This window comes from Strix uralensis, chromosome 2 (genome assembly GCF_047716275.1).
Source record: "Strix uralensis isolate ZFMK-TIS-50842 chromosome 2, bStrUra1, whole genome shotgun sequence".
NCBI lineage: Eukaryota > Metazoa > Chordata > Aves > Strigiformes > Strigidae > Strix > Strix uralensis.
The window spans coordinates 70,358,030-70,369,202 of record NC_133973.1 but is presented as its reverse complement, the minus strand read 5'-3'; the positions used below and the strand labels follow the sequence as shown (position 1 = coordinate 70,369,202).

The 11,173-nt window shown below is 42.0% G+C and overlaps 1 protein-coding gene across 2 annotated transcripts; it reads right to left on the bottom strand.

Annotated features, from left to right (window-relative positions):
* Window positions 1-468: 468 nt before the first annotated feature.
* Window positions 469-7,281, bottom strand: ATP4B (ATPase H+/K+ transporting subunit beta). Of its 2 annotated transcripts, none has more exons than XM_074860972.1 (7): window positions 7,170-7,281; window positions 5,079-5,207; window positions 3,822-3,935; window positions 2,848-3,047; window positions 1,446-1,502; window positions 799-891; window positions 469-630 (listed from the first exon to the last, which is right to left on the bottom strand). In XM_074860972.1, the coding sequence occupies exons 1-7, from the start codon at window positions 7,279-7,281 to the stop codon at window positions 469-471; spliced, it is 867 nt and encodes a 288-aa protein (XP_074717073.1). The 2 variants fall into 2 exon arrangements, with proteins under 2 accessions (XP_074717073.1, XP_074717074.1); XM_074860973.1 differs by having other exon boundaries at window positions 1,449-1,502.
* Window positions 7,282-11,173: the final 3,892 nt, after the last annotated feature.

The following is an 11,173-nucleotide window of genomic DNA, read 5'->3' as shown; positions in this document are numbered from 1 at the left end:
ATCCTATACAAGAGAGATTGAGGATTATATTGCTTGCTAGTATTTCAAAGTATTGATTTCTTTTTCTAGCTAATTATTTCTCAATATCCAATATTAAGTATCATACATCGGTTATTATGGTTTGAAAAGTGACAGAAGATGATGTTTTGATCCTATACGTATTTTCTTTGAAGGCACAGCTGCTCAGTTTAGAGGAAATGTTTTGTACAAATATTTGCATGAAGGCAGCAACATACCGTAACCATGGAATATGAAGCTATGTACATTGAGATAACCCTCATCTCCTTCACACACTGAGAGTGGTATCTTGATTTTTAGCTATATGGGTCATCTTTCACTAGAAAACGTCCCTTTGCACTGTCATTTGCGTAAATTTATATGGAAATCATAGAAAATAAATATGGATGAATGTGATAATAGGTAAGTTTACTCTTTGCACGTGTTTTTCAGAAGTGTCTCTGTTGCTGCTCAGTCTTCTATTTTCAATTTAAATTCCACTTTTCCTTCATATGGGTCATGAACATTATCAAAGGTAATTCCAGCTCCAATGATTTTGCACACTATTTTAACTTCTACATTCCTTGTAATGTTGAGAAATTTCACAGCTACCAAAGGATTGCTGTAGCTGGGCTAGGAGGGGGGAAAAAAAAAAGTAATTTTACACTGCCAGTTTAAAAATGAAGTCTTAAAATTAGCCTTCTCTCCAGTTCTCATAAGATTGCAGAGATGCTCTGCAATATGTTTAATCTTATACAGAGATAAAGAAGAAAAGTGATACTGAAATTCATGAGCACCCACCTGTGCCTTTTTTCCATAGTAGGGGAAGTAGTGCAGGTTGAAGGTACCATTCACGGGGTAGTAGTCCACCTCCAGTGGGCGAGACTCATCACCCTGTTTGTAAAGTGAGAGAGAAGCTTCGCTGGCTAGGCAATCATAAGCCAGCCCTGGGCAAGTGTTTTACTGCTGCTAAAAGCTGCGTAGTGCGTATTAAAACTCAAATTCAGCAGTCGGTTTAGCACTGGTCTTATTTTTCAAGTAAAAGTGGAAATCCCCTGCTGTTGCTCTTGCCAAGAAAAACAGGCAAGTGTTCTTGCATAGCAGTTGTGAATTCAGTGAATAGGGACCTGCTGAAATGTGCAGAGAGCCTGAAGAAGCTGCTCTGAGGCATGAACTTCACTACTGGGAGCTGAAAGCAAACAGCGAATGTTCTCTGCAGCATGGAAAAACAACTTTTCAGGTGATTTAAAATAAAGCAAACTTTTTTTTTCTTCTTAGGATGTTGTCTGGTGCAAGAAATTGCACAGAACTGAGAATATTCCCAGTACTTGGCCAGAATTATCTGATTTTCAGAGCTGCAGGGTAATCTTGCTGGTTGCAACTGCATTTCACTTGCTATCAAAGCTGCAGTGCTTGAAATTTTTGAGACTTGTACCTTATACACTTACCACATACGTGCAGTCCACCCTGGGTGCAGTGCCATTGCCAGGGAAAAATTTGATAATCTGAAATAGAAAACACACATTTGGTCATGTTCGAAATTGGAGATAAAAATGAGCAAATGATTAACTGAGCTTCAAAGGATGCTTAATGGGCTTCTGCGTAAGGCACTGACAAACAGATCATCTCATCTTAAGTATATGGGTGAAAATCCATGTCGGAGCTGGATATTTAGGAAGTAGGACTCTGTGCTGCCTGGGATGGGCCCTGCAGATGGGCTCTAGCGTGGCCAGGGCAGGTAGTGCTGCACCTCTGGGCACATCCAGCTCATTTACCCACATGTACCACTTGCTCTTTCTGATGCCCGGGCAGCCAGGAGTCTCTTAAAACAGCTAGTTGCGTGACAATAAAGGAAAAGCTGAATCTCTGTACTTTTCATCTTATGCCTGGTTAGAAAACCTTGGCTTTGGGAGAAACCCTTGGGCCCATTTGATCCTACAAAAATAGTGGGGTCACATCCTGTAGCAGCAAAGGCGAAAAGAGGTAAAGCCCCCCCCCCCCCCCCCCCCGCCCTGCCCTGGCACTATCCACGTGCCTTTCCCTTGCCAGGGCTGGCATGCAGCCTTGCTGAAGGAGGCAAAGACATTTTGGGGAACAGGCTGTGTTTTGCGTGCCAAAATCAGGGACGCAGCTCTTGAAAATGTCTATGGTGCAAGGCAAACCAAAAATCAAGTGATTTTTGTCCATCAGGAACTGGAGGAAAATTTGAGCTCTTCACTTTCTATTGAAATTGAGCTAGAAGACTCAGAATTTTACCTCAAAACAAAAATAAAATGCTTATGCCTTTGTCTATGTCCTGAAAAAAACCAAAGGAAGCATAGAAGATTCCATTTTTTCTCTCTGAAAGACATGTGTTGGTGGTTTTCACAGAAAAAGATATCTACCAGATTTGAATTTTGCTTTTATGTATTCTGCTAAACATTTTCTTTGCAGCCTGGAGAAACAAGGTGAGCAAGTATCACCTCTGAAATCGCTTCAGTTACTGTGACATCTTAATGCCTCAGCTGAAGGCACAGGATTGCAGTATTGCAGAATGAAATTTTTATGTACTAGTTGGATGACAGTGCTATGGATGTGCTAACAAAACTAAACAAAAGCTAAAGTTTTAGAGAGTCAGTTCGGAGATCACTTTGCTCTACATTCATTCCATAGGGGTGGTGACCAATCTCACTATTTCTTTGGTAACTCTGGAGGTCTCTTGGGAAAAGCATGTGAATTTTTCTTCCCAGTACAAAGCAGAGATTAGAGCCTGTGGCAGCAGACAATGCAGCAGCCCCCCAGTGGAGAGTCGAGCTATCAGGGGTTTCTTGGTGAATTCTTTCCTGCTCAGCACCTTGAGCTTGTACTTACCCTGTTCATTTTTATAATAAAACAGGGGTTTCCTTCTGGAAATCCAAAAGTCGGATCAGTGATGCCAGAGCAGTTTTGAAGCATATCTGAGGTAAATTTGCAGGATAGTTTTGTTTTATTTGGGCCATCAAATGTATCCTGGATGAAGTATGTGTCACTGGTGCAGTTGACATTCAGACGCTGAGCAGCTGGTGTATATGCTAGATGTGTGAGGGAAGAAAGAAAATTCCTCTCTGAACTTTTTCATATGTAAATTATACATCCTGATACCAGGCTGGGAGGTTATATCATGGGAGACTGTAATTCAGGTGAAGTTGGGATTAGATGGAATGAGGGAAATTTAAATTGCTTGGGGTTTGGTTTTTTTTTTTTAAGAATACCTAGACAAAGCAAAAAAAAAGATCAAATTGAGTTAAGACTGGCAACTTGTGTTGATAGTTCCATATAAAGTCAATTTCAAATATAATTTTTACCAATATGTGTATGAGAAACAGAAATATGATATTAAGTCTCAAAAGGAATATGAATGTGTCAAGATATGAACAGGCAAATGGAGCACCTAACCTACTTTGACTATACACTGGTGACACTATGCAACAGCCTTACAAGACTTATAACACTTTGGTGTTTGTAGTCACAGACAGTATTAGATTAATTTAGATGAGACTAGTTTTGAAGACCTTGTTCCTTCCTCTTCCTTCAAACTTTCTATTGGCCTATTTTATTAAGGCTGTTTAGGATTAAAAGTAAAAGTTCTGGAGCGGGGTCTGCTTTTAATAGATATGTTTACATATGTTTGATTTATAGATCCATGAGATCTGCTCATCCTTTTGAGAAGATGCATTTCCCACTCAAAATCTGTAATTTCAGAAGGGCAAATAGAAAATGGAAACGCTGACTTAAGGTCCTTAGACCTAACACAGGAGATGTGACAGCACATTTCTTCAATATTATGCAGGAAACCTCATTTTTACCTGCCAGAAAAGTCCGAAGAGTTGTCACTAAACCTTCCCAGGTTTTGTTGTCAGATACGTTGTAGTAAATCTGTAGTCCTCTATCCCCATAAACATCAGGTCGTAATGTTACACCTTCAAGGGAAAAGAAAAGGGAAGGCAAAGCAGAGGAGAGGTGCCAGGCACTGATGTGTTTATTTAAATTGACAACAGCGATTATGCTGCATCAAGACTCATTCTAGTAAGTGTTGGAGATCCCCGGGCTTTGCTGGGGAGGATTTAACTACGTATGGAAACCATCTCAGCTGTGAATCACCCAACCAAAACCCTAAAGCCTCTGCCGCTGCTAAACTCTTTTCTTTTTATGTATATCCATGCTGTTATCAGAACAGCTTGCGAAATCATTCCACCAATTGCACTGGATTTCCCCAGGACTTGTTAACAATAACAGTTATAATAGTCACATCAGGTTAAAGAAACAGATCATACTACAGCATGAGAAACAGCTTTTGAAAAAGACACAATATTTTACAGGAATTATTTTGCCAGCAAACACCAAATTCACTGAATATTGGGAGAGGAAACCTCAAAATACAACAGCAGATGGAATAATTTTTAGGGCTATAGCTTTGAAAAGGTCATTTTTTCCCTCCCATTGTAAAAACAAGCCGTGAGGGGGATGAAATTTTAGCAGTGCGAGCTGATAATCTTTTGCTGATGATCTCCCCAGTCTCATTTCATGTCCCACAAAGATTTATTCCTAATCCCATGTGTCTTTGTCTTATTTTTACTTGCTTGGCCTCTGTCACAGCACATCCCGCCAAGAAGGGATTCCTGCTCTCCCAGGGACTTTCCATGCTGCCGGCAAGTGTGGAAATACCCACCCTGGGCTTCTTGCCCCAGCACCCTTCTGTCTTGCTGGGCACCCCAAAACTCTCTGGGGTGCTTGGAGGTCTGGAGCAGAAACCAGAGTTTACCCAGGGGCTGCCGCTGCTCATGGGAAGAGGAGGTATATATTTATATATAAAAATATATAAATATATAAAAAAGAATAAAATAAATATGCCTTTGTTAAAAAAAAAATCCTAAAAGTGTTTTCAGGTGGAGGTTAAACTTTGCAGGGATCATCTGGGGAGAATCAACCTGATTTATTTCATGTTTAAATCCCCTCGTGCCCAGGCTCTGGTGACACCACCCAGCACAGCCCCACACAGCCGCTGCAGGAACCTGGGGGGATTTAACTCCCCTGGGCAGCAGCAGACCTGACCATAGCAGTACCTGGGGATTTCAGCTGGTCTTGGTAATCCGGCTCGTATGGATTCACTGTCCTCATTAAAGAATAAATGGAGAGTGCGAAGAGCCCAGACATCACCACGTAGAATGCCAGGTAGTACAGGCTGATCCACACTGTGGAAATAAATGAGGGCAAAATTTCATTTTTTGAGCAAGGCAGTGCAGTGATCCCGGCAGCAGTGGCCATCACCTTTCCACTCTTGGCCACAGAGAGGTTTTTGCTGTGGAGGGACAGGTGTTTTGTATCTTATTCTCTACACTCAAGAGAATATTCTAGAAAAATCTGGCTGTAAATTTGTTCAGTTTTACAAAGATTTTTGAAGTAGTTAAAGTTTAAATTGTGTGGTTTCTTGAAATAACTTCACATATTAAGACCATTTATCTACTTATTACACATGGACTAAGCGACACAGACGAGATATTTCTTCAACAAAACCAAGTTGCTCCTTGTGTTATTTGGATGACAGATATCAGATGCCAGCTGTATCCTGGGCTGCATCAAGAGGAGTGTGGCCAGCAGGTCGAGGGAGATGATTCTCCCCCTCTACTCTGGTCTTGTGAGACCCCACCTGGAGTACTGTGTTCAACTCTGGGGCCTCCAACATAAGAATGACATGGACCTGCTCAAGCGGATCCAGAGGAGGGTCATGAAGATGATCAGGGGGCTGGAGCACCTCCCTTATGAGGACAGGCTGAGAGTTGGGGTTGTTCAGCCTGGAGAAGAGAAGGTGCTGGGGAGACCTTATTGCAGCCTTTCAGTACTTAAAGGGGACCTACAGGAAAGGTGGGGAGGTACATTTTACAAGGGCATGTAGTGATAGGACAGGAGTAATGACTTTAAACTGAAAGAGGGTAGGTTTAGATTAGATGTAAGAAAGAATTTCTTCACCATGAGGGTGGTGAGACACTGGAACAGGTTGCCCAGAGAAGCTGTGGCTGCCCCCTCCCTGGAAGTGTTCAAGGCCAGGTTGGACGGGGCTTTGAGCAACCTGGTCTAGTGGAAAGTGTCCCTGCCCATGGCAGGGGGGTTGGAACTAGATGATCTTTAAGGTCCTTTCCAACACAAACCATTCTGTGATTCTATTATTTCAGGCGTGTTGATTCTAGACCCATGTCACTTCACTGCCTTTTACAGCTGAAATTACCTTCAGCAAAATGTGTCATCTTGCTATTTTATTCTGGTGTGAGATGCAGAAAGTTATGTTTCTGTCTGTATGTGCATTATGTGTGTTGCACACAGCTGGTGTCCTACAAGTAGCCAGTGGTTATTTGGTGGGGGCAGCTGTCAGAAGGCTGTCAGAAACCACTCCCTGTAATCATTGGCACTTCATAGCACCTTCTCTCCAAACTGGAAAGACTCATGTTTTGCTTTAATTTTCTGTAAAATTGTGGTTTTAAGAGTGGCCAATAAGCTACACTCACAGGCTTCATGGCAGAAAAAAAATCACCTGAAAACTTGCAGTTACGGTCTGTGGGAAGAGCGGGGACCTTCCTTACAGTGGTCAGGGCTGCCCTTCCGAGAATGTAGATCAGAAAACATATCATCATCGTAGACACAAGTTTGGCTATGGACAGGGAGACCCTGATGAAATATTAACTAGCACACAGAGATAAGAGAGAAGATCTACTAAGCAGAGAATAGTTTAGAAAGGAATTTCGGGAAATCAAAATATGTTTCCAGACAATTGGACAAAACTCACCAATTAAGCAAAATTCTCTGTATACCAGAAACCCCCTTCAGTCAGCAATGTCAGAACCACACTGTAACCATCACCCTTAGCTATTAATAAGTTAATGTGTTAATGTGTTAAGTTTTGTCCTTTTGACGTATTTGGTCCAAAACCAGTTTAAAGTCTTCTTACATTTGCAGGAAGTACCTGGATCAATGTTTTGATCTAATTGATTCAGCTTATAGGGCCACCCTAAAGTGGCTCAGAAGCCTATATGAGAACTGATGTCTTCAATGATTACAACACATCCACCACCTTATTATGTCCCATTCATTAGGACCATCCCCCACCCAGGGTTTTTAAGCATACCAGAAGGAAGAAAAGACTCTTGCATGTGAAAACCTACCCCAGTTAATTAAGGTCCTTCCCATGAAGAGCTTTGTTTCTGGATTCCAGACAAAACGACGGAAATTTTCCATCCGTTCACTGCAGGTCTTTTTTTCATTTAAAGTTGCCATTTTCTCACAAAATTTCCCCAAAACGTGTCCTTTTTGGGAGCAAAGAAATTCAACTGGTGCCCAAACAGTCACCTGAGAAAAACACTTTGGTTTTTATACCTTCTTCTCTGCTGAAGGTCACTGAGATTACTTCCTATACCAATGAAAACCCCTGCTCACTATTATCAACCCACAGCAGATACAATTCTTTATAAAGGGTGTTGATAATGAATGGTGGTGTTGAGGCTGGCAAGGAGAAGTTAGTTCCTATCAAATGCCCTTCTCCTTTCTCTTGACTGCCTTAGCAGATCGGCAGAGTTACGCATTTTGCTGAGTGCCCATAGGGCTTACGATAGACTCGGCGTGATAGCTGTTATCAGAGCAGATAAAGCAAAGGAGAACTTGTTTCCCTCTGGGTTTTCTTTTCTTTTTCTTTCCTATAAGCCTGCACATAATGAATATAATTCTCCCACTACAACCTGCAGCCATCTGTTTGGATATAGGGGATCACGGAGGGAGCGAGTAGGGGAAAAGCACTGTTTCCTAGAGTGTTTGCCACGTTGCGCAGTTGGGAAAATTAAGACCAATGTTCTTCCATTTTCTGCGGGGAATGTTTTTAGGTGGTCTCTGATGATGCTAACTCATCTTCGGAGTGTGTATAATAAAAGTTTTGCCATACAGGTATATGGCGAGGCAGAGCAGAGAACATAGAGGTGTCATTTAACTACCTTTTCTATCTGCTTTAAACCAAAGGCTCTGGTGTATTGAGGCAGACGCCCAACCCTGAGCTCACTCTGGACGCAGAGAAGCAGGATTGAAAAGTGTCCCCAGCAGCTCCCCACAGGTGGAAAAGCAAACGGTAGAGATGACAGACTCTCTAAACGCCCCCTCTGCAAGGGGAGCTTGGGCTTTAGAAAGCCCTTCCAGGCTCGCTGCTCATTGAAGTTGTTCGCTAATACTTTTACTCACTTATTGAACCCCAGTAATGTCAAACCCCAAAACTGCCCCGTGAATTCAGCAGGGCCAGGGTTTCATCCCTTTTAACTAGCCATATTGGTGAGCCCTGCCTTTCACTCACTCCACAGGACATGTTTTGGGTGCAAAGTCTTTAAAATTGGCACGTATATAAGGTTAGCTGAGAGACTTTGGATTATTTGGACATTGAGACAGCTGTAACTAAGGCTGTCAGCTGGAGTAATATGGCAGGGTTATTCTGTCAGCTAAATAATGCTGAGTTTCTGAACATGAAGAGAGATTTATTGTGTTTTTCTGCCTCAGATCAGGCAGCGTAATAGCCACCTATTTGGGATGATTTAACTTAGTTTCAGATGATGAGATAGGAGTCAGGTCAAGTAAAAAAAAAAAAAAATAAGATTTACAGACATTTGACCAATTTGTATGCCCCATAGAAAGGAGAAGAGGGTAAACAAAAAGGTACTTTCAGTCACTACACTATGAGCTGACTGATACTCAAGACAAGTGTGTTTGGCTTTTTTTAAAGTTAAAATAAGACAAGGAGATTGGACAGTGGCCTGAAAATAATGAAAATTAAACAGCTGCCTAGAGGTTAAAAGGCTTGTGGTGGTTCCCATGTAGCAGTTTCAGAAATGAGAGCAGAGGTGTGAAGAGGTTAAGGGCAAAAGCAGGGAGGGAAGTAGCAGGTCTTCAGTGGGATTTAACCTTTTCTGTATTGAGCGGGAGCCCTCAAGGTGAATCTGATGGAGGGGAGCAACAGGAGTCGGTGAGATGTAGAGTTAGAAGCTTTCTGGAAAAAGAGAACTGCTTGCAGAAAGGTGGTCATTTAACAGTACATGGACTTTACTAGGCAACTAAATCTAAACAACAAATGAATTATTAATAATGAAATTAAATCCTAAATTATGTTCAAAAGGAAAATGTTATTCAGTTTTCACATGGTGAAGATGATGTAGAAATCAGCAGGGTGCAAATGTCTGCACAGGAGGTGAAATGGAGCCTCTCAAAACTTAGGAGTTTGTACTCTAATGAAACGGAGGCCAAGGATTTCATGTGCTCTTCTCTCTTATATTATATCCCATCTGCTCCCATCTATTGTTGGCTGGGGAACCTAAAACTCTGCTGAGTTCAGCAGCGCTTGCCCAGGTGTGGCTGTGTAGCGTGAAGGAGACTGTAAAACCAGGAGGGCAGGACCACGTGTGGGAGGATGAGAAAGGCATGGGGCAGCTTGACAAGACCGTGTGGGCGAAGGGAGAGGATCATTGTCGGCTGCTTTCATCCCAATGGGGCCAAAGAAATTTGTCAGGATTTGCATATTACAGAACAGGCAGGAAAATAATGGTTGAAGTACAGGAAAACCAGATTTCAAAGGGAGAGGGGGAAGGCCTGGCTGCTTTTAATGCTGCCTGTAACCTGTACATAGTCTGCTAACCTAGATTCAACAGTGCCAGCTATATTAGGCAAGAGTAAGGAAGCTAAATGATTTAAGTGGATGGTTTAAATTAAATTTCCTTATTTCTGAACTGGGGTTAGTAAAGTTCAGTGAAAATTGAAAATGAAAATGCATCAAGTTAACATCAGTATCTACAATAAAAGGTAAGAATAAAGCAGAAAAATATTACAGCTGAAAATCTGTTCTGATGAGAAACTCAAAAAATTTTAATTAGAAAAATGCATTAACTACATTAATATAAAAGTGTAAATAGAATTAGTATAATTTTATTACATCCTTATTGTATAATAAGCTATGTGCATAATTTCAACTGATGCACAAATTACATACATAAATATATTAAAACCAATAAATTACAAAAATGCATTTGCATAAAAAACAGAAGCAAGAAAAACAAAGTCATATAACAGTGGGTGGTTATATTAAGATGATTCCTCTTTCTTAAGATTTCTCCTCCAGTATTGGAAATTGTTAATGAAAATGTCAGATATTTCTCAGTGAAAATGAAAGATGTCAATATCTGGAGAGAGAGTGATACATCAGTAGATATGAGCTGAGAAACTTGCATTTTACTGAAGAAATCACCAGGACTTTTGAGCCGGCATTGAACTTAAAGACAAGACTTGCTTCTGGAAGTGGTGCCATCTGTGCCAGCAGCCAACTGCTTGTGGCAGTCGCTTGGTGGTTGTGAACAGGCACTTCTTATTTAACACTAGATGTATGACTGCAGAAACCATTTTAATTAAAAACTTCATTTCACATGCATAATTTCTAAATATAATTAAAGAAATGGGATTTGTTAGGAAATAAGTAACTACTCATTAAGTATGTAGCTCCTCTTGGAAGCTATTTGCAAGCACATGAAAGACAAGAAGGTGGTTGGGATTTACTAAGGATGCACTGTGCCCCCCAGCCAGGCTGTTTTCTCTTGTGAGATGAGTGGGCTGGTGGGCAAAGGTTTTCCAGTTTGACATCACCCAATTTGACAGAGCTGGCGACGTGGCAGCCAGACAGGGAGCTGCACTTTGGCTCAGTGAGGACCGGGGTGATGGCTGGCACCTGAGCAGCTGGGACCACAGCGCAGTGCTCTGCAGGTGGACATCCAGCTGCAACCAGTATGGAGTGGTGTCCCTCAGGGGTCAGCACTGGTGCCAGGGCTGTTTAACATCTTCATTAACCACAGACACCGTGGAGTGGTGGTTGACACGCTGGAGGGCAGGGCTGCCACTCAGAGAAACGTCAGCCGGCTGCAGAGGGGCCCTCCAGACCCTCCCAAGCTCAGCAAGGGCAAAGGCAGAGTCTGCACCTGGAACAGGACAGCCCTATGGCACAGGACAGGCAGACCCTGCTGAACAAGTTGAACATGTCAGTAGTGTGCCCTTGCAGCAAGGAGAGCAAACCACATACCAGGCAGCATGAAGAAGAGTGCATCTAGGAGGCTGAGCAAAGTGGTTATTCCCCTTCATCCAGACTCACCAGGCTACA